Source organism: Megascapheus bottae, chromosome 15 (assembly GCF_031878675.1).
Source record: "Megascapheus bottae isolate mThoBot1 chromosome 15, mThoBot2.hap1, whole genome shotgun sequence".
NCBI lineage: Eukaryota > Metazoa > Chordata > Mammalia > Rodentia > Geomyidae > Megascapheus > Megascapheus bottae.
In genome coordinates this window covers 1,100,710-1,123,932 of record NC_143523.1, presented here as the reverse complement: position 1 = coordinate 1,123,932, position 23,223 = coordinate 1,100,710, and the positions used below count along the sequence as shown (strand labels likewise).

The 23,223-nt window shown below is 59.7% G+C and overlaps 1 protein-coding gene across 1 annotated transcript in view; it reads right to left on the bottom strand.

Moving 5' to 3' along the window:
• The window catches only part of Stk32c (serine/threonine kinase 32C), a 94,641-nt gene that overhangs the window by 38,864 nt on the left and 32,554 nt on the right, over nt 1-23,223 (bottom strand). The window contains exon 3 of the mRNA XM_090346840.1: nt 9,236-9,387. Coding sequence (XP_090202966.1) covers nt 9,236-9,387 — 152 coding nt within the window. The remainder of the gene's footprint in view (nt 1-9,235; nt 9,388-23,223) is intronic.

Sequence of the window (23,223 nt, the reverse complement as noted above, 5' to 3'; positions counted from 1 at the left end):
AGGATCCTGGGTGAGGAGGATCCTGGGTGAGGAGGATCGTGGGTGAGGAGGATCCTGGGTGAGGAGGATCGTGGGTGAGGAGGATCGTGGGTGAGGAGGATCGTGGGTGAGGAGGATTGTGGGTGAGGAGGATTGTGGGTGAGGAGGATCCTGGGTGAGGAGGATCCTGGGTGAGGAGGATCCTGGGTGAGGAGGACCCTGGGTGAGGAGGATCCTGGGTGAGGAGGATTGTGGATGAGGAGGATTGTGGGTGAGGAGGATCCTGGGTGAGGAGGATCGTGGGTGAGGAGGATCCTGGGTGAGGAGGACCCTGGGTGAGGAGGATCCTGGGTGAGGAGGATTGTGGGTGAGGAGGATTGTGGGTGAGGAGGATCCTGGGTGAGGAGGATCCTGGGTGAGGAGGATCCTGGGTGAGGACGACCCTGGGTGAGGAGGATCCTGGGTGAGGAGGATCCTGGGTGAGGAGGATCGTGGGTGAGTAGGATTGTGGGTGAGGAGGACCCTGGGTGAGGAGGATCGTGGGTGAGGAGGATCGTGGGTGAGGAGGATCCTGGGTGAGGAGGATCCTGGGTGAAGAGGATCGTGGGTGTGGAGGATCCTGGGTGAGGAGGATCCTGGGTGAGGAGGACCCTGGGTGAGGAGGACCCTGGGTGAGGAGGATCCTGGGTGAGGAGGATTGTGGGTGTGGAGGATCCTGGGTGAGGAGGATCCTGGGTGAGGAGGACCATGGGTGAGGAGGATCCTGGGTGAGGAACATCCAGGGTGAGGAGGATCCTGGGTGAGGAGGATCCTGGGTGAGGAGGATCGTGGGTGAGGAGGATCCTGGGTGAGGAGGATCGTGGGTGAGGAGGATCGTGGGTGAGGAGGATCGTGGGTGAGGAGGATCCTGGGTGAGGAGGATCCTGGGTGAGGAGGATCCTGGGTGAGGAGGACCCTGGGTGAGGAGGATCCTGGGTGAGGAGGATCGTGGATGAGGAGGATCGTGGGTGAGGAGGATCCTGGGTGAGGAGGATCGTGGGTGAGGAGGATCCTGGGTGAGGAGGACCCTGGGTGAGGAGGATCCTGGGTGAGGAGGATCGTGGGTGAGGAGGATCCTGGGTGAGGAGGATCCTGGGTGAGGAGGATCCTGGGTGAGGAGGATCCTGGGTGAGGACGACCCTGGGTGAGGAGGATCCTGGGTGAGGAGGATCCTGGGTGAGGAGGATCGTGGGTGAGTAGGATTGTGGGTGAGGAGGACCCTGGGTGAGGAGGATCGTGGGTGAGGAGGATCGTGGGTGAGGAGGATCCTGGGTGAGGAGGATCGTGGGTGAGGAGGATCCTGGGTGAGGAGGACCCTGGGTGAGGAGGATCCTGGGTGAGGAGGATTGTGGGTGAGGAGGATCCTGGGTGAGGAGGATCCTGGGTGAGGAGGATCCTGGGTGAGGAGGATCGTGGGTGAGGAGGATCCTGGGTGAGGAGGATTGTGGGTGAGGAGGATCCTGGGTGAGGAGGATTGTGGGTGAGGAGGATCCTGGGTGAGGAGGATCCTGGGTGAGGAGGATCCTGGGTGAGGAGGATCGTGGGTGAGGAGGACCCTGGGTGAGGAGGATCCTGGGTGAGGAGGATCGTGGGTGAGGAGGATCCTGGGTGAGGAGGATCGTGGGTGAGGAGGATCGTGGGTGAGGAGGATCCTGGGTGAGGAGGACCCTGGGTGAGGAGGATTGTGGGTGAGGAGGATCCTGGGTGAGGAGGATCCTGGGTGAGGAGGATCGTGGGTGAGGAGGATCGTGGGTGAGGAGGATCCGGGGTGAGGAGGATCCTGGGTGAGGAGGATCGTGGGTGAGGAGGATCCTGGGTGAGCAGGACCCTGGGTGAGGAGGATCCTGGGTGAGGAGGATTGTGGGTGAGGAGGACCCTGGGTGAGGAGGACCCTGGGTGAGGAGGATCCTGGGTGAGGAGGATCCTGGGTGAGTAGGATTGTGGGTGAGGAGGACCCTGGGTGAGGAGGATTGTGGGTGAGGAGGATCCTGGGTGAGGAGGATCCTGGGTGAGGAGGACCCTGGGTGAGGAGGATCCCGGGTGAGGAGGAACCCGGGTGAGGAGGATCCTGGGTGAGGAGGATCCTGGGTGAGGAGGTTCCTGGGTGAGGAGGATCCTGGGTGAGGAGGATTGTGGGTGAGGAGGATTGTGGGTGAGGAGGATCCTGGGTGAGGAGGATCCTGGGTGAGGAGGATTGTGGGTGAGGAGGATTGTGGGTGAGGAGGATCCTGGGTGAGGAGGACCCTGGGTGAGGAGGATCCTGGGTGAGGAGGATCCTGGGTGAGGAGGATCCTGGGTGAGGAGGACCCTGGGTGAGGAGGATCGTGGGTGAGGAGGATCCTGGGTGAGGAGGATCCTGGGTGAGGAGGATTGTGGGTGAGGAGGACCCTGGGTGAGGAGGATCCTGGGTGAGGAGGATCGTGGGTGAGGAGGACCCTGGGTGAGGAGGATCCTGGGTGAGGAGGATCCTGGGTGAGGAGGATCGTGGGTGAGGAGGATCCTGGGTGAGGAGGATCGTGGGTGAGGAGGATCGTGGGTGAGGATGATCGTGGGTGAGGAGGATTGTGGGTGATGAGGACCCTGGGTGAGGAGGATCGTGGTTGAGGAGGATCCTGGGTGAGGAGGATCGTGGGTGAGGAGGATCCTGGGTGAGGAGGATCGTGGGTGAGTAGGATTGTGGGTGAGGAGGACCCTGGGTGAGGAGGATCCTGGGTGAGGAGGATTGTGGGTGAGGAGGACCCTGGGTGAGGAGGATCCTGGGTGAGGAGGATCCTGGGTGAGGACGATCGTGGGTGAGGAGGATCCTGGGTGAGGAGGATCCTGGGTGAGGAGGATCGTGGGTGAGGAGGACCCTGGGTGAGGAGGATCCTGGGTGTGGAGGATCCTGGGTGAGGAGGATCCTGGGTGAGGAGGATCGTGGGTGAGGAGGATCCTGGGTGAGGAAGATCCAGGGTGAGGAGGATCCTGGGTGAGGAGGATCCTGGGTGAGGAGGATTGTGGGTGAGGAGGACCGTGGGTGAGGAGGATCCTGGGTGAGGAGGACCGTGGGTGAGGAGGATCCTGGGTGAGGAGGATCGTGGGTGAGTAGGATTGTGGGTGAGGAGGATCCTGGGTGAGGAGGATCGTGGGTGAGGAGGATCCTGGGTGAGGAGGATCGTGGGTGAGGAGGATCCTGGGTGAGGAGGATCGTGGGTGAGGAGGATCCTGGTGAGGAGGATTGTGGGTGTGGAGGATCCTGGGTGAGGAGGATCCTGGGTGAGGAGGATTGTGGGTGAGGAGGACCCTGGGTGAGGAGGATCCTGGGTGAGGAGGATCGTGGGTGAGGAGGATCGTGGGTGAGGAGGATCCTGGGTGAGGAGGATCCTGGGTGAGGAGGATTGTGGGTGAGGAGGATCCTGGGTGAGGAGGATCCTGGGTGAGGAGGATCCTGGGTGAGGAGGATCGTGGGTGAGGAGGATCCTGGGTGAGGAGGATCGTGGGTGAGGAGGATCCTGGTGAGGAGGATTGTGGGTGTGGAGGATCCTGGGTGAGGAGGATCCTGGGTGAGGAGGATTGTGGGTGAGGAGGACCCTGGGTGAGGAGGATCCTGGGTGAGGAGGATCCTGGGTGAGGAGGATCGTGGGTGAGGAGGATCCTGGGTGAGGAGGATCGTGGGTGAGGAGGATCATGGGTGAGGAGGATCCTGGGTGAGGAGGATCGTGGGTGAGGAGGACCCTGGGTGAGGAGGATCCTGGGTGAGGAGGACCCTGGGTGAGGAGGATCCTGGGTGAGGAGGATCGTGGGTGAGGAGGATCCTGGGTGAGGAGGATCCTGGGTGAGGAGGATCCTGGGTGAGGAGGATCGTGGGTGAGGAGGATCCTGGGTGAGGAGGATCGTGGGTGAGGAGGACCCAGGGTGAGGAGGATCGTGGGTGAGGAGGATCGTGGGTGAGGAGGATCGTGGGTGAGGAGGATCCTGGGTGAGGAGGATCGTGGGTGAGGAGGATCCTGGGTGAGGAGGATCGTGGGTGAGGAGGATCCTGGGTGAGGAGGACCCTGGGTGAGGAGGATCGTGGGTGAGGAGGATCCTGGGTGAGGAGGATCCTGGGTGAGGAGGATCCTGGGTGAGGAGGATCGTGGGTGAGGAGGATCCTGGGTGAGGAGGATCGTGGGTGAGGAGGACCCTGGGTGAGGAGGATCGTGGGTGAGGAGGATCGTGGGTGAGGAGGATCGTGGGTGAGGAGGATCCTGGGTGAGGAGGATCGTGGGTGAGGAGGATCCTGGGTGAGGAGGATCCTGGGTGAGGAGGATCGTGGGTGAGGAGGATTGTGGGTGAGTAGGATTGTGGGTGAGGAGGACCCTGGGTAAGGAGGATTGTGGGTGAGGAGGACCCTGGGTGAGGAGGATCCTGGGTGAGGAGGATCCTGGGTGAGGAGGATCCTGGGTGAGGAGGATCGTGGGTGAGGAGGATCCTGGGTGAGGAGGATCCTGGGTGAGGAGGATTGTGGGTGAGGAGGACCCTGGGTGAGGAGGATTGTGGGTGAGGAGGACCCTGGGTGAGGAGGATCCTGGGTGAGGAGGATCCTGGGTGAGGAGGATCCTGGGTGAGGAGGATCCTGGGTGAGGAGGATTGTGGGTGAGGAGGACCCTGGGTGAGGAGGATTGTGGGTGAGGAGGATCCTGGGTGAGGAGGATTGTGGTTGAGGAGGATCCTGGGTGAGGAGGATCCTGGGTGAGCAGGATTGTGGGTGAGGAGGATCCTGGGTGAGGAGGATCGTGGGTGAGGAGGATCCTGGGTGAGGAGTATCCTGGGTGAGGAGGACCCTGGGTGAGGAGGATCGTGGGTGAGTAGGATCGTGGGTGAGGAGGACCCTGGGTGAGGAGGATCCTGGGTGAGGAGGATCCGGGGTGAGGAGGATCGTGGGTGAGGAGGACCCTGGGTGAGGAGGATCCTGGGTGAGGAGGATCCTGGGTGAGGAGGATCGTGGGTGAGGAGGATCCTGGGTGAGGAGGATCCTGGGTGAGGAGGATCGTGGGTGAGGAGGATCCTGGGTGAGGAGGATCGTGGGTGAGGAGGATCGTGGGTGAGGAGGACCCTGGGTGAGGAGGATCGTGGGTGAGGAGGATCCTGGGTGAGGAGGATCCTGGGTGAGGAGGATCCTGGGTGAGGAGGATCATGGGTGAGGAGGATCCTGGGTGAGGAGGATCGTGGGTGAGGAGGACCCTGGGTGAGGAGGATCGTGGGTGAGGAGGATCGTGGGTGAGGAGGATCGTGGGTGAGGAGGATCCTGGGTGAGGAGGATCCTGGGTGAGGAGGATCGTGGGTGAGGAGGATCCTGGGTGAGGAGGATCCTGGGTGAGGAGGATCCTGGGTGAGGAGGATCGTGGGTGAGGAGGATTGTGGGTGAGGAGGACCCTGGGTGAGGAGGACCCTGGGTGAGGAGGATCGTGGGTGAGGAGGATCCTGGGTGAGGAGGATCCTGGGTGAGGAGGATCGTGGGTGAGGAGGACCCTGGGTGAGGAGGATCGTGGGTGAGGAGGACCCTGGGTGAGGAGGATCGTGGGTGAGGAGGATCGTGGGTGAGGAGGATCGTGGGTGAGGAGGATCCTGGGTGAGGAGGATCCTGGGTGAGGAGGATCCTGGGTGAGGAGGATCGTGGGTGAGGAGGATTGTGGGTGAGGAGGACCCTGGGTGAGGAGGATCCTGGGTGTGGAGGATCCTGGGTGAGGAGGATCCTGGGTGAGGAGGATCCTGGGTGAGGAGGATCGTGGGTGAGGAGGATCCTCGGTGAGGAGGATCCTGGGTGAGGAGGATCGTGGGTGAGGAGGATTGTGGGTGAGGAGGACCCTGGGTGAGGAGGATTGTGGGTGAGGAGGATCCTGGGTGAGGAGGATCCTGGGTGTGGAGGATCGTGGTTGAGGAGGATCCTGGGTGAGGAGGATCGTGGGTGAGGAGGATCCTGGGTGAGGAGGATCGTGGGTGAGGAGGATCGTGGGTGAGGAGGATCCTGGGTGAGGAGGATCGTGGGTGAGGAGGATCGTGGGTGAGGAGGATCCTGGGTGAGGAGGATCGTGGGTGAGGAGGATCCTGGGTGAGGAGGATCGTGGGTGAGGAGGATCCTGGGTGAGGAGGATCCTGGGTGAGGAGGATCGTGGGTGAGGAGGATCGTGGGTGAGGAGGATCCTGGGTGAGGAGGATCCTGGGTGAGGAGGATCCTGGGTGAGGAGGATCGTGGGTGAGTAGGATCGTGGGTGAGGAGGATCCTGGGTGAGGAGGATCGTGGGTGAGGAGGATCCTGGGTGAGGAGGATCCTGGGTGAGGAGGATCGTGGGTGAGGAGGATCCTGGGTGAGGAGGATCGTGGGTGAGGAGGATCCTGGGTGAGGAGGATCCTGGGTGAGGAGGATCCTGGGTGAGGAGGATTGTGGGTGAGGAGGACCCTGGGTGAGGAGGATCGTGGGTGAGGAGGATCTTGGGTGAGGAGGATCCTGGGTGAGGAGGATTGTGGGTGAGGAGGACCCTGGGTGAGGAGGATCCTGGGTGAGGAGGATTGTGGGTGAGGAGGATCCTGGGTGAGGAGGACCCTGGGTGAGGAGGATCCTGGGTGAGGAGGATTGTGGGTGAGGAGGATCCTGGGTGAGGAGGATCCTGGGTGAGGAGGATTGTGGGTGTGGAGGATCCTGGGTGAGGAGGATCCTGGGTGAGGAGGATCGTGGGTGAGGAGGATCCTGGGTGAGGAGGATTGTGGGTGAGGAGGACCCTGGGTGAGGAGGATCCTGGGTGAGGAGGATCCTGGGTGAGGAGGATTGTGGGTGAGGAGGACCCTGGGTGAGGAGGATCGTGGGTGAGGAGGATCCTGGGTGAGGAGGATCCTGGGTGAGGAGGATCCTGGGTGAGGAGGATTGTGGGTGAGGAGGATCGTGGGTGAGGAGGATCCTGGGTGAGGAGGATCATGGGTGAGGAGGATCCTGGGTGAGGAGGATCGTGGGTGAGGAGGATCCTGGGTGAGGAGGATCGTGGGTGAGGAGGACCCTGGGTGAGGAGGATCCTGGGTGAGGAGGATTGTGGGTGAGGAGGACCCTGGGTGAGGAGGATCCTGGGTGAGGAGGATTGTGGGTGAGGAGGATCCTGGGTGAGGAGGATTGTGGGTGAGGAGGATCCTGGGTGAGGAGGATTGTGGGTGAGGAGGATCCTGGGTGAGGAGGATCCTGGGTGAGGAGGATTGTGGGTGAGGAGGATCCTGGGTGAGGAGGATCCTGGGTGAGGAGGATCGTGGGTGAGGAGGATCCTGGGTGAGGAGGATTGTGGGTGAGGAGGATCCTGGGTGAGGAGGATCCTGGGTGAGGAGGATTGTGGGTGAGGAGGACCCTGGGTGAGGAGGATCCTGGGTGAGGAGGATTGTGGGTGAGGAGGATCCTGGGTGAGGAGGACCCTGGGTGAGGAGGATCCTGGGTGAGGAGGATTGTGGGTGAGGAGGATCCTGGGTGAGGAGGATCCTGGGTGAGGAGGATTGTGGGTGTGGAGGATCGTGGGTGAGGAGGATCCTGGGTGAGGAGGATCGTGGGTGAGGAGGATCCTGGGTGAGGAGGATTGTGGGTGAGGAGGATCCTGGGTGAGGAGGATCCTGGGTGAGGAGGATTGTGGGTGAGGAGGATCCTGGGTGAGGAGGATCGTGGGTGAGGAGGATCGTGGTTGAGAAGGATCCTGGGTGAGGAGGATCCTGGGTGAGGAGGATTGTGGGTGAGGAGGATCGTGGTTGAGAAGGATCCTGGGTGAGGAGGATTGTGGGTGAGGAGGATCCTGGGTGAGGAGGATCGTGGGTGAGGAGGATCGTGGGTGAGGAGGATCGTGGGTGAGGAGGATTGTGGGTGAGGAGGATCCTGGGTGAGGAGGATCCTGGGTGAGGAGGATCCTGGGTGAGGAGGATCCTGGGTGAGGAGAATCCTGGGTGAGGAGGATCCTGGGTGAGGAGGATTGTGGGTGGGAGGATCCTGGGTGAGGAGGACCCTGGGTGAGGAGGATTGTGGGTGAGGAGGATCGTGGGTGAGGAGGATTGTGGGTGAGGAGGATCGTGGGTGAGGAGGATCCTGGGTGAGGAGGATCCTGGGTGAGGAGGATCCTGGGTGAGGAGGATCGTGGGTGAGGAGGATCCTGGGTGAGGAGGATCCTGGGTGAGGAGGATCCTGGGTGAGGAGGATTGTGGGTGAGGAGGTTCCTGGGTGAGGAGGATCCTGGGTGAGGAGGATCCTGGGTGAGGAGGATTGTGGGTGAGGAGGATCCTGGGTGAGGAGGATCGTGGGTGAGGAGGATTGTGGGTGAGGAGGATCCTGGGTGAGGAGGATTGTGGGTGAGGAGGATCCTGGGTGAGGAGGATTGTGGGTGAGGAGGATCCTGGGTGAGGAGGATCGTGGGTGAGGAGGATCCTGGGTGAGGAGGATCCTGGGTGAGGAGGATCCTGGGTGAGGAGGATTGTGGGTGAGGAGGATCCTGGGTGAGGAGGATTGTGGGTGAGGAGGATCCTGGGTGAGGAGGATCCTGGGTGAGGAGGATCCTGGGTGAGGAGGATTGTGGATGAGGAGGACCCTGGGGGAGGAGGATCCTGGGGTAGGAGGACCCTGTGTGGGGAGGACCCTGGGGGAGGAGGATCCTGGGTGGGGAGGATCGTGGGTGAGGAGGATCCTGGGGTAGGAGGACCCTGTGTGGGGAGGACCCCGGGGGAGGAGGATCCTGGGTGGGGAGGATCGTGGGTGAGGAGGATCCTGGGGTAGGAGGACCCTGTCTGGGGGACCTGGTGAGGTGGACCTGGCCCAGACATGAGGAGGATCCCGAGCCAGGGAGTTCTCTGGAGGATGGTGGCCATCTCTCTGCCGCCTACATGGACCCTGTGCTCCCAGGTTGTCCTGGCGCATCTTGGTGGAGGCATAGGTATGGACCCCAGGCCTCAAACAGGCTTGGCAAGCAGGTTGCGTCTGGCCTGGAGCTCACTCTATGGCAGGCCACTCAAGGTCAACTCCTGACCTCTCCTCAGCGCCTTCCATGCCACAAACCCCTTGGCAGTCCCCAGCTCTCAGCCGCCCTGGGAGATGCTGCATCCACCCCCGTGTGCCACGGGCTGCGGGACTCCTGCAGGCCCCAAGCACAGGAAGGCGCGTTGAGGGGGGAGGCAGGAGGACCCGTGGGAGCAGGGGCAATAAGGGGAGGGGAGGCCCTGTCCTCGGGGTCCAGGCGCACCCGCTCACCAGAGGTTCACCAGGAAGACGTGCTCGATCTCCTGCAGGATCTCCAGCTCCCGGAAGACGTTGCGCACCTCGTCGCGCTCGATGCACTGCTGCTTGTTCATGTACTTCATGGCGTACATCTTCTCCGTGTCCCTCTTCTGCACGATGCACACCTGCGGGCAGAGACCACGGAGGCAGCATGCCTGGGACAGCACTGGAAGGACCTGGGCTTCTGCAGACAGGCAGGGCCCAGCAGCGGGGCCCCAGAGGGGAGCCTGCGCCACCCTGCAGCCTGGCCCTCCCCAGGTGTGCTGCCTTGACGTCTGAGCCCCTCGCCTGGATCCTTTCCAGGGCCTGTATCAGCGTGCGGCCGGCCTTACCAACACACTGCTATTGCTGAGTGGAGAGAAGCAGGGCACGGAGAGGAGACACAGAGCGAGGGGAAATGTGGCTGGAGTTCCCTGAGGATGAGGAGCGTTAAGCAGATCAAGGACACAGATCCCCAGGGGAAAATTAGGAGGTGAGGCTCAGAATTGTGGCTGGAGAGCCAGAACCCCATCCCTGTTACAGGGCACGGCGCAAGGAGATGGAGTAGCCAGGGTGGATGCCTTCACCAACAAGGGCCCAGGGGACTGGGAGGAGGCACACCATCGTGAGACTCAGGTGAGGTAGTAACCCCTGTCCACGGGCGATGGCCCCAGTCTCAGGCCAGACCTCTGGATCCTGCCCGCAGGGCCCCACTTTCCCTGGACTGGGAATGCACCTAAGATGAAAGCCCTCTGGGCCCGCGACACGTAAGCCAACACATGCATACAGCATGCACTGCAGCAGCTGTGTGCAGGCGTTCGTCCCAGCCACCCAATACTCAGGGCCCTGTCCCCTGCCATGTGCCACAGCCCCTGGGCTGGACAGGGAAGCTGAACTCTGCCACCCCGACACCTTAGTGACCCTTGAAAGGACACTTGGGATGCCAAACAAGAATGCCATGCTGTGTAGTGTGGGCTGAGTGTGCACGTGTGCGAGCACACATACACACACACACACACACAAGTGCACAAACAGGCAAGAGCCCCTGCGACGGGCTGGGTGGCCACGGTCTGACTGCACTTCCTGTCGCGTGACTGTGGTGAGCCCGGCAAGACATGCTGGGGTCACCTCTGGGTGCCCGGCTGTGAGGGCTGCCGTGACCGTCGACCTTTAGAATTTCTGGATGTCTGAGCCTCACATATCCCGGCCATCGCTCAGTGATGCGACTTACATTGTAACCACGGCTGCTGTTTCCAAGGAAACCCACGCACACCAGCACCTAGCCCACAGGCATGGAGCCAGCCCAGGGACGTGGGGTGTGAGGCGGGCTGGCCCCTCCTGATTCCACCCACGCACTCCAGACCCAGCCAGGCCCCCACGTGGGCCGAGACCCCTGAAAGCCCTGTGTGAAGCAGCCTCTGCAGGGGCTGGGGCTTGTCCTCAGGATGTGTCACTTCCTGTCTCCAAGGACTCCCCCAGGGCTATCCCGGGTGTCCAGTGCCTTCCTTGCAGGGCTGGAGTGATTCCTGCCTCCCTGACCCCAGGAACCCCAAGAGGGCTGGGGTCCAGGCAGAGCTTTCAAGGGGTGCACTGACCACTGCACGCCTCAAGCTCACATGAGCCCACTGCCGGGCTGAGGCCAGGGACCAGGGGCTGGCAGGCACCCAGCGCCCACTCCCACTCAGTGCTCCCGGCCCTGTGTGCACACGGAAGGCCATCGTCCGGGCTCTTCAGGTGCCAAGCCCATCCCTTAGACCCGCAGCCTCTCCATCCAGCCAGGCGCCCTGAGGCCCTGGACCTGGCCTCAGCCCTGTGGCCTGGCTACTCCTCACTGTTCTACTGCCCCCTCTCACACTGGGCAGAGCCTTGCACTGGGGACGTGCAGCACTGAAGCTGCCCCTGCTCAGGGGGAGTCCAGGCCCACAGGCTCACAGGCCCAGGCCGCTGAGCAACAGCTCCTCCTTCTCAGAGCCTGAGCATGAGGAGGGGACTTTGCAGGTACAGTGAGCTGAGGACACTGCGCTGCCCCGGGGGTCACCTGGCTTATCTGGGAGCCTGAAGGTCAGCGCCCCCTCTCCAGAGGGAGACCACAGAAAGAGGCGGTGTGGAGGTGGGGAAATGGGCTGTGGGGAGGTTGAGTGTTGGGGAGGTGTGGAGTATGGAGGTGGTGTGGTGTGGAGGTGTGGACATGGGGTGGTGGGGAGGTGGGTGGTGGGGTCGTTGGGAGGTGGGGTGATGGGGAGTGGTGGTTGGTGGGGTCGTTGGGAGGTGGGAGGTGGGGCAGTGAGGTGGTGGGGAGGTGGGGTGGTGGGGAGGTGGGTGGTGGGGTCGTTGGGAGGTGGGGTGATGGGGAGTGGCGGTTGGTGGGGTCGTTGGGAGGTGGGAGGTGGGGCGGTGAGGTGGTGGGGAGGTGGGGGGGTGGGGAGGTGTGAAGGTGGGGTCGTTGGGAGGTGGGGCGGTGAGGTGGCTTCTCCTTAGGGCCCCTGTGTTACCTGACGCAGTCCAGGTAAACATACTCTGTTCTTCAAAACCATAAGGACGCACCACCTCGAGGCCCCGTGTGCCCGCATCAACGGGAAAAGTCTGTGTGGCCTTGGTGCTCGGGCGTCATGGAGAGGCAGTGTGTCTGCAGTGGGCACACAGTGGCCATCTGTGCTGTGGGTCACTCACATCTCAAGCTGTCACACTGCTCTGGGAAGGAACAGGAAGGGGTCTGGGGCTCAGGTGAACCATCGGGAGAAAGCTCAGGTGTGGGTTCACCACGAGGCCTTTAGATGACTTCTTACCCATCAGGCTATGGCTTGGAGAGCAAGAGCCCTGATCTCATTCATTCAAAAAATGGGAAGTTGTCCCCAAGACAGATGGCTGCCCCAGGCCCAGGTGTGCGAACACACTAGGGCCCGGGAGGGAGGCAGTCGGCCTCCCCGCCCCGCCCCGCCCCACGGTGGGGACAGGAAAACCATGTAACGAGGACCACCAGCTGGTGGTTCTGCAGAGTCCACGGGGCCAGGAAGGAGCAGGTGGGGGCCCAGGGCCCCTCAGGCATCGGACTCTGGGGTCTAGAACGTCCACAGCCAGACTGAAGTGGAAGCAGAGCTTCCGTACCTCTCTAGGGGGTGGCCCTGTGCAGGGCACCAGAGGTAGAGGTGCCTGTGGCCCCTCCCCTCCAGCCCCCTAAAGCCATGATCCCTGGAACCTTAGGGTAGCCTATTTGGGGCTAAGGGCTCTGAGGATGCAATTAACTGAAAATCGGAAGGTTATGTCAAACTTAGATGATTGACAGGTGACCCATGAGAGATGAGAAGACAGGCGGGCAAGAGGACAAGACTGGAGAGATGCTTCAGAGGCAATGGTGAAGACAGTGGTGTTGATGGAGGAGCGGACCTGGAGAGCACGCCACAGCTGAGGCATGCCAAGTCACTCGGCCTCAGAAGCAGAGGAGAAGGTCCTCCTTCCACAAAGCCTGAAGAAGGGGCCCGTCCCTGCCTTGATGTCAGACTTCCAGAGGCTATGCGTCCGTGTTTGTGGCCAGCGTGCCGTGGACGTGGCTGCAGTAGCCACAGGAAGGCAGATGCTGTGCCTCTTCCTGCAGCTGCCTCCGCAGGATGCCAGCACATTTCCACCTCTTTTTTCTCCTCTCCACTTGCTAACCTGGTGGTACTGAGGTTTGAACTCAGGGCCCTGATCTTCCTGGGCAGATACTCTACCGCTTGAGCCACTTCACCAATCCCTTTGGGCACTGGTTATTTCAAGATAGCCTCTCACTTGATGCCCAGGCCACCCTGCACTGCCCTCATCCTGATGATGCTTCCCTTTGCACTGGGCTGGCAGTGTGTACCACCCTGCCCAGGCAGTGGCTGGAGTAGAGTTCTGAGAAGTTTTATGCTAGGTCTTGGAGTGCAATCCCCTTCTATGCCTCCCAACTAGCTAGGTTGCAGGTTTGAGCTACTGTGTTTACCATTCCTTCATCCTAGCGCTTTCTCTACTTATGCCTAAAGCTCTGGGTTGTGCCTGGAGATGAGCTGAGGGGGAACCCCTGGGCTGAGGACCTCTCTGCACAGCAGGGCACCCCACTGCTCTGCCAGTCATCATTGCTTGTCCCTTTACTGGGCTGAACTAATCTGGCCACTCTTCAGAGCTCCAAGAGCCCTAGGCTCCTGACCTCCTCCCAGGCCCGGGGAGGCGGGAGGGCTAGCCTGCCCTCATCACTGCTGACCAGAGCCAGGCTGTCCTCACTCACAGCTGCTGACTGGCGCTGGCTTTGTCGGAACTTCAAAGTATCCTTTGGTGGAGGCTACTGAGGGAAGAGAGGTTTAAGCAGCTGGCAAGGGCAGGCTCTGCCAGCCTGTCTGCAGCTCCGCTCCAGCCCCTGAGGAAGCTGCATGGAGGGCGCAGTGTGAAGTTCGTGCAGTCCTGCTCAGAAGGACCCCAGGGATCTCAGGCCCCACACAGCAGTGCTTCTGAAAGAGAGAGGAAAGCCACCAGCCCTCCAGCTGAGCCTCAGTGGCTGAGAGCAGAAGCACTTCCTCACGTCACAGAGGCCCAGCTTTCTGCACCGCTCCCTCTAACAATCCACTTGTTCATCGGAAAGATGAAGAAGCAATCTGAGCCACAGGTCCCAGGCCATGGGGTGCCCTGTAAAATGCTGCAGTGCAGCCTAGAAGAGGCTGGTGACTAATGGTGGTGTTAACTGCCATTCTAATTGAGTGCTGTTTACACATTTTGTGGACTTAAAATGATTCACCCCGAGTGCTTTTTCTTTCCAAGTAGTTTTTGTTCCCCAGAAAGCAGAGTCCTGACAGCAGGTACTCACAGAGTCCACTCCCTGCGATGGAACCACGTGCTGGCCTTGGGCACCACAGGATGGCCTCCTGACTGTCCATGCAGTCGGGGACTCCTGGCCTCACAGGTGGCCAGGTCAGCAGCACAGAAACTGGGCTCTGAGGGGCCTGGAGGTGTCTGCAGTGTCCAAGGCAAATGGGGTGCACCAGAGATGGGGCGATTCAGGGAGACAAAGGGGACAGGTCCCCTAAGCCAGCGGGTGCTTTGGGCAGGACGACAGGGCCAGCTCCAGAACCCAAGGAAAAAGGTTCAGAGGGCTCACGAGGGGTCCTAGAATCCCACGGCCACACATCCAGCGGCCCCGGGGTCCAGTGGCCCTCCTGCCTCGCCTGGAGGCCCTCTTGACCGGCCTCTCCCTGGACGATCTCACACATGCCTCCGGTGGCACGAGGTGGCCAGGACCAGTCACCAGCACAGACGTTCCCTGTCTCCGGAGCTGGGCACTCCTTACTGGCCCTAGCCACCTTCTGGGGCAGGACCAGGGCCTGGCGCGGTGTCTTTGGGTGGGAATGCTATAACCCCCTTGGGCTGGTGCCTGCAGGGATGGCATGGGCAGGATTGGCACCCAGCTTCCCAAGCTGAGCATTCTGGCAGATTAGAGGCTTTGGGTGCCATGGAAAATGGCCACACACCTCTCACAAGTCTGAAGGGACAGGCAGACCTCCGGGGACCCTGGGAGTAGCTGTGGTGATAGTGCTGAGGCTTCCTGGTACCCAGGCCTGTCCACCTGCCATGTGTCGCTGGGCTCCTTTCCCCAGCCACGTGCTGGGAAGCCTCTTACACCTGGCAGTCACTGGGGAGAGCAGAGAGACCCAGCTAAGTGACTGGCTCACCTAGGCCGAGAGCATGGATGGAGAAGAGCTGCATCCTTGGGCAACCCCCAACACCACCAAGAGTGTTCCTGACGTGAGCCAGTGCATCTGCAGGTGGGTGGCCCAGAGCCTCCACGGGGACGGGGTGTCTGCAGGAGGACGGGGTGTCTGCAGGAGGACGGGGTGTCTGCAGGAGGACGGGGTGTCTGCAGGAGGACGGGGTGTCTGCAGGTGGACGGGGTGTCTGCAGGAGGACGGGGTGTCTGCAGGAGGACGGGGTGTCTGCAGGAGGACGGGGTGTCTGCAGGTGGATGGCCTAGTGTGTCCCGTTCCCTCCCCAACAGACATTAGGATCGTGCATCTGCAGGGGGACATCTCAGCAGTGACCCCCCCCGTGCCCCACACTGGTGAGGACAGGCACTGCTCTTGATGAATGCTCGTTCCTGGCTTCTACCGCTTCCAGGCAAGGGTGTCACCGCTGCACCCAGCTCTGGGCCCTGGGCAGTCTCAGCTGCACATGGACCCGCATCCACGACATGCAGGTCCAGGCTGGCCTGAGGTGCACAGTGGCCCGGCCCACGTCAAGTCCTTAGCTGACCCTCTTGACCCGTCTTTCACCAGTGGCTCCCTGAGTTTGGGCGAGGGCCTCTAGCAGTCCTCCCAGTGGTTTTCCTGGCGCCCTCTACCCCGCAGCCAGGGGCTGTGTGATACTGGACCGCACACGGGGCCAGCCTCCTGGCTTCCTTCTGCACAGGAGCCATCAGGGTCTGCCGCTCAGGCTCTGGCCAGTGCCTCTGTGGCTGGCATGGCCCAGTGAGGCCCCTTTCTGAGATGTCTGGCATGGCAGTGCCACATGCAGTCTGCTCACAGCAGATGGAGCCAATGAAGCAGGTGGAGCTGTCAGCCTTTCCTAACTGAGCCCTCGCTTCTGACTTTCCTGGAGCTGTCAGCCCTTCTTATCTGAGCCCTCGTGTCTGGCTTTCCTGGTCTCCTCAAGTGCTCAGGGAAGACCCACCACAGCTCCTGTGCCCCGAAAGAGCTGTGGAGGGGCTGGAAGGAGGTACAGGTAGCACCTGGGCTCCAGGACACACAGACTTTCAGACAGCAGATCTGCCAAAACAGAAGAGTCAAACAAAGGACCTGAGTCCAAAGCATAGGAACACTAATGGCAAAAGCAATGCATGGTGGCAAAGGCAGACAAGGCCTCAAGACAGAATCACCTGAAGCTCAACAAACCACACAGGGAGGATGGAAGAAGAGGCCCACAGGTCCTGACCTGTGCCTTGTATGCTCAGAGGATTCATCATCATCATCATCATCATCACCATCATCACCATCATCATCATCACCATCATCATCATCATCACCATCATCATCATCATCATCACCATCATCATCATCATCATCATCACCATCATCACCATCATCACCATCATCATCATCATCATCATCACCACCATCATCATCATCATCACCATCATCACCATCATCACCATCATCATCACCATCATCATCATCATCATCATCATCATCACCATCATCACCATCATCACCATCATCATCACCATCATCATCATCATCATCATCATGATCATCACCATCATCATCATCATCATCATCATCATCATCACCATCATCACCATCATCATCACCATCATCATCACCACCACCATCATCATCATCATCATCATCATCATCACCATCATCATCATCATCATCATCACCACCATCATCATCATCACCATCATCACCATCATCACCATCATCATCATCATCATCATCATCATCACCATCATCATCATCATCATCATCACCATCATCATCATCATCATCATCACCATCATCATCATCATCACCACCATCATCATCATCATCATCATCATCACCATCATCACCATCATCACCATCATCATCATCATCATCATCATCATCATCATCGTCAACAGTCTCAGTCCTCCAGGAGAATTTGAGCCCTGACAGAAGATGAGCTTTGGGGTCTCTGCCACGTTAGGTGTGAACCAGTGCTGTGAATGTTTGGGGAAACAGTCCTTATCTCTTGGAGACACCACTGAAATATTGACAATAAGATGAGCTGCTCTGAAATTCATCTGAAATAGCCCGGTGTGTGGGTGGGGGGGCGGAAGCAAGCTGAGCGCCGGGTTAGTAACTGGGTGGGCTGGGAGGCAGCGTGCAGCGTCACACACGGTCCCTCTATTTTTGTACACATTGGCAGCTTTAACTATTAAAAACTAAAGAGATTTGAGGCCACACTTGTGTGGTCTGGAAGGCAGAGCTATGGGCACAGTCGGCCAGCGGCTCAGGGTGAACCTGCTGCTGCCTGCCAGGGCCACATCATGAGCCAACAGGCCCGTGCAGGGCCGGCCAGTGCTGGGGCTGGGCTCTGCCAGCTGGGGACCCTGTGAGGAAGCATGCCACATCCGCGTGGTGCTTCGGCCCACTTAGGAACAGTCGATAAACACCCTGCTGTGTCAGCTCTGCAGGGTGGGTGCCGGGCAGAATCTTGGTCTGGTGGCAGAGGTGGCAAAGGCAGCAAACAAACGATAGAGGAGGGGCTTGCAGCGCGCTGCTGGTTCCAGCCCGTGGTGCCCTCAGCCTCGGTGGTACCTGAAGGCACACGGCATCCTCGGCCACATGGCACCCTCCCTCAGCTCACGTCTCTGAGGAGAGCTGCCCTCCATAACTTGTCCCTCTGGTTCATGCAGGGAGGAGGCTGCGTCTTTGCAGCTGGGGCGGGCTTTCCTCCTGACCTTTGAGGACCCCCCCCCTTTGAGGCCCCGGCTGTGCATGCAGGCCTCCTCTGTGCTCTCTGACTGGGGTTGGGGGAACCCTGTGTGAGTCTCAGCATCTCCCCCTTTTCAAAGCCACTGTGATTAGCATCCCTGACCTTCATGAAGAAAAGTCTGTGGTGGGAGCCCCTTAGAATGAAGGCAGGACCCCCTCAATCTGGGGGGCAAAGGAGTAGGTTAGGGGAGCAGGTCTGTGCTGTGGGGCCTGCTGGGGCCAGCAGGCGGGTCTGCAGGAGGCCCAGGCACCCGGAGACCACACACCTACCATGGTCCTAAGCAGGGAGTGCCTGGCCTCACTTCAAACCTAAATCCCAGCCTCACAGGACACAGCTCTGCCTGGACTCAGGCTGGGCAAGCAGGGCTGCGGGGCCGCAGAGACTCTGAGCGCCCCTCCCTACATAGGACCTGGACAGGCACCTCCCTGGCTCCTCCCTGGGGTCCAGAGCAGGACCTGGACCCGGCACCTCCCCAGCTCCTCCCTGGGGTCCAGAGCAGGACCTGGACAGGGCATCTCCCTGGCTCCTCCCTGGGGTCCAGAGCAGGCTCACCAGCTGCTGGGGTCCCCAACACCATCAGCTCAGACCAGCGAGCATTCCACAGTACCACATGTGTGTGCAGGTGCACGTGCGCGTGCACACACGCACACACACACACACACACACCCCACTTCAACTAGAGAAGCCACAAGCAAGTGAGCACCAAGCCATCTTAAGTCCCAGCTAACAGACAACAAACACCTCTGCTCTGAGGCCTCAGGGCCCACTCCCTGCCACATGAGGCCCCACCATTCCCACCCTGCTGCCGTGAAGACTGTGAAGACTCACTGGTGCCCTGAGGAGCCGGGTGGGCTCAGCGGGGTGGCCATGAGGGTAAGATGCCAACGTATAGAAAACTCCTATTCATGAGGGCACGACATGCATGGCAACATGCTGTGAAACAGCTGTGCAAATAGCATCTAACAGCAACACGTCAAACACATAGCACTACTTGAGCAGAAACTGGATCGCTAGTTGGGTGAGATACCAGCATTCCTCATGGTTCATCTTAAAATAACTTCAGGAATCTTGTCTCTCATTGTATCAAACTTGTCCCGGAGGTCAGCTGGGAAGGCAGACATATCAGAGCAGGAGGTCTTTTTAGAGGGTCCCCAGACCACATGGTGTGGCAAGAGACAAGATGAGCCAGGACAGAAAGCTTAAGGAGAATGCACCTGCCCGCACAGAATGGCAGCCATGTCACCAGTGGCTCTGGACTGAGGGGCTCTGGGTAGCAGGCTCCTCTCCCACATTTCCTGCTCCAAGGGGCCGTGTGGCCGTACTCTTAGGACAGGAGCCTGGGTGAGACAGCTGCCCTGGGACTCAGGCTCAGACCGCACACACATCTGGGGTGGTCCCATCACAAGCAGGGTTCTCCAAGAGGGGATTCGGCAGAGAGCTCGGGACAGAGCAGCCAGCAGCTGGGGAGCCAGGCAGCGAGCATGGAGAGGAGGCCAGAATGAGCAAGGACAGGGTGGGGCTGTGCCCCAGATGCTGCCATATCAGGGTACTGAGAGCTTGAAGCTGGAGGCATGCGGCCACAGCAGAGGCCACTGTGGCTCTCATGGGCTGCAGACAAGCTCTTCAGAGCACTCATCTACCAAAGGCCCCCCCTCTCCAGGGAACAAGGTCCTCACAGAGGCCTGGGAATGGCCTGTCCCAGGGAGGTCTGCCACAGGCCAGGGTATCCTCATTTGTGCCACCCTGCTCTTCCCTAGTGCCCCATGACTTCCCTGCTGAGAGGGGGTTGGCACTGCCTTTCCAGGTATTCTGCGCTGCTTCCTGTGATTTCTCTACACACGCAACATTAAAAGCCAGTAAATGGGGGGCTGTTTCTTCTTCAGTGTGCTTGCCTCCCTCACCAGACATAGGATGGGATAATGGTAACCACAGGCCAGAATTCAATTTCCTGGATTGAGAGCAAACCTAATCAGACAGGCCAGGGGGGAGAGCCAGCTTCCCAGACGCCTGGCCTTTTCCAACCCCTGGCTGGGAGCCAAGATAGCGCCGAGATTTTAATCACAGTGCAGGGAGAGCAGAGAACCTGCGGCTGGACTGGTGTCCACAGCAGACTGAGTGGATTTTCTCCATGCTTTGGTTATTTCCACCCAGATGATCTGTCTTAGAAGTGACTGTGGCCACAGCCCCCCCCGGATCTGGGCTGGACAGAAGTGGAGGAACTGGGGGGCGGGAGGGACACTCATTCACCATACTGGCTTCTGGAAAAAAGCAGAGCCTGGCCACAGCCCTGAGTGAGGCTCAGGAGCCTCATCCCACAGGCACAGGGCGAGTGGGAAGTACCCTATCGGCAGCCTCTGGTGCAGCGGGGACAAAGCACACCCCATCCTGCAACGAGCCACAGGCTATGGGCTGGGAGGTTACCTCCCTCACTCCTGGAGAGCAGAGCCTGCTCCGAGACATGAGTCTCTAGGTTCCAGATGATGCACGGGGCAGCCATGTCCCATGCTCTTCAAGGCTGAGCTGCCATTCTAGAAAGGCATGGAAGCCTGGAAGAAGTCATTCTACCCCAGATGGCACCCGTCCCACAAGACTTTAAGGGTTCCACTAGGAGGCCCCTTGGTTCAGTAGGAAAAGCAGGCACGAGGTCAAGGGTACCATCAGGGTCCAGGGCTCCCTGCAGGGGATTTCCGGTGTTCAGCTCTGCTGGAACCGGAAAGGCTGGAGCTGGGGAAGGAGCAGCTTCAGTGCTGAGCAGGACCAAGGTCCCTCGTGTGTAGCTGGGGACAGGAATCCAGCCAGGTGGCTTGTCTGGTCTTTATCCTCACCCTCAGGCCAGCCACCCCACACTAATCCACAGCTCTGCTTTGACGGACACTTCTGAGCAGCGAGCTGGACTCCTTCATTGCCTAGTACCTCGTATCCCTTCACTACAGGAGACAGCCCACCAGACTGCTCAGAAAGCCAGCTTCACGGAGCTCAGCCTCCTGTGCCGTCAGGAGTCTGGGAGTCGGCTGCTCTTCTGCGGATGCCTGGGTGCAAGTCCCATGGTTCTACTCACATGGTCTGTCTTCATCTCAGCCTCCGGGGTTTACAGCTTTATAGCCATCAGGGTGAAATAAATCAAAACCATGAGACTGCTCTCGCTCTACTGGAGGACCACTAACGAAAAACCGGAACATAGTAAGTGTGGGCAAGGATGTGGAGAAACTGGAACCCTCGGGTGCTCTAGGGAGGAATGTTAAGACACTGTTTAGAAAACAGTCTGGGGGCGTCTGCGCCGAACGTCACATGCAGGAACACGAACAGAAACCACGGGCTTGCAAACACATCTGCAGCAGCAGCGGCATTTACAAGGGCCAAAGAATGGCAGCGCCCCATGCGCCCGCCAGTTAAGTGGGAGAACAACATGGTCAAGCAGAAGAATGTCACACTACCTCAAAGGGAGAGGAATCTGTGCCAAGGGACATCTCTGGGGACATTGTGTGGCATGAAATTAACCAGGCACAAAGACAGATATTACAAGATTTCATGAAAATAATGCAATGGATTGAAGGCTGTCTCTACCCCCCTCCCCCAAAAAAACAACCCAAAACGATTCCTGTGGTGAAACCCTAGCCTGCTCTATGCCAGGAATGCGTGGCATCGCCCAACGGGACTCATGCCCCTGCACGGACTCACAAAGAGGTCCTGTCCCCTCCCACCACAAGAGAAGACTCGGTCTGTGCCAGGAAGTGGGGCCCCACCACACCCCAACTACCTGGAGCCCAGACTTCTAGCCTCCAACCACTGTCCGTGGTATCTTGGTTACAGCAGTCAGGAATGTGTACGACCATGAGGCACCCAGAGAAGAAAAAGCCCAAGGAGAGAAAGCGGAACGCTGGCGGCCTGGATAACCCAGGTTAAAGGGACGTTTGGTTGGGGAGAAACTGGTCTAGGCACATGGGTCAACTCTGCTGTCCACCCTGAGCAGGGCTGGGCTTTGCTCTCGTCCTCAGACCTACCCAGAAGGTCTGGGCATCCTCCTCGGGGAGGGAGACATATTCCCAGGCCCAGCCAGATTCCTGGAGGGGGGTCCCTCCCTGTCCCCACTCCCTCCACTCCGGGGCCACTGGCCTGGTCACCAAGAGCAAAAGGATGGACTCAAATCTGGCCAGAGAGGATCCTCACCTCCACAATCCCAGAAACCCAGGTAATCAAAGGCAGAACCCTGGAGACCTAATTAGTGAAACAGGGGCACAAATGAGCCCACCAAATGCACCACTAACTTGCTCTGTCTCCTCAGCCTGCAGCAGCCTACTTGTGAGCCAGGAGCTTTTGGGAGCCAAGAACTGGCCAGAAGGGCCAGACTTCACAAATCTAGCAGAGGAAGGGCTGTCCAGCCACATTAGAGGAGCAGGAATGGTTCCCTGGCAGCGGTCTCAGAAGTAGGGGGTGCCAGGGCACCTGAGGGCAGAGAGCTGCAGCAGGGATAGGCGGGGAGGCAGGGGCTGTGCCAGCCCACTCACTCGCCCACTCACTTGGTCCTCTAGAGCAGGGCCCCCAGGCCCGAGTTCTGCATACCTGGGGATCCCAGCGCCCTCCTGTCTCAGCCACCCTCCTAAGCCCAGCCACAGCTGCTTTATTCCCCCTCTGTTTTCTCCTTGTGCCTCCTTGTACCACAGTGGCCAGAGGCACAGGAGCACAGAGGTTTCCCAGCCTTGCACTCCTGACCACATCAGAACCTTAGGGTCAAAGCCAACCATCCTCAAAACCATCAAACCACACAGCCACAGAGTCCCTCCTTGCTGCTCATCTTCTCTGACTTATCACCACTAGGCCTTGGTGCCCAGAGAAGCTGTCCTAACCTTGGTGACACAAAGCGGGGCAATTAATCACAGTCCAATGTCTTCTGCATTTTGCCCTGGTAGCACTCTTTTTAGAACGGCCTGGTGAAGCCTGCATAAACAGACGTGGTGTCCAGACGGCTGTGCTGGTAACTGGCGCTGCCACCAACCCCTAAGACCGCTGAAAAGACGCGTCCATTCAGAAGTGACGCGCCTGCTCAGCCACAGCAGACGCCCACAGCTAATTCCAGCCTCTCCAGAGCTCTCGTTAAGCCTCTTTGTGTTATAATTATCCCCAGTCTCTGGAAATCACAAGGCCACAATTGGAAAGTTAGATGTGGTCAAGAGAAAACAAGAGGCAAGTTGGGGGGCTGGCTCCAGCCTGGTGGAAGAGAAGCTGCTGCAGGCCCCTGTCCGACCCTTGACTGTCCACTCTGCACCCTGAGGAGGGGCTGTGTCCGGGCCCTTGACCCAGGCCTGCCCCCACCTACCCCTCCACTGTGCCCTCCACACTCTGACAAGTGTGGCCTCCAGGCCCCGGTGCTACTTCAGACAGGGGCATTGCTGAGTGTCCTGTTGGCTCTTAGACTGTGGGATCTGGCCGTATCACACTGCCCCTTCCCAGAGCCTCTCCCTCCAGACCTGAGCTCTCCTGTCTAAGGAAAGAGCGCCAGTCTGAGATATTACAGCAGGCAGGTGCAG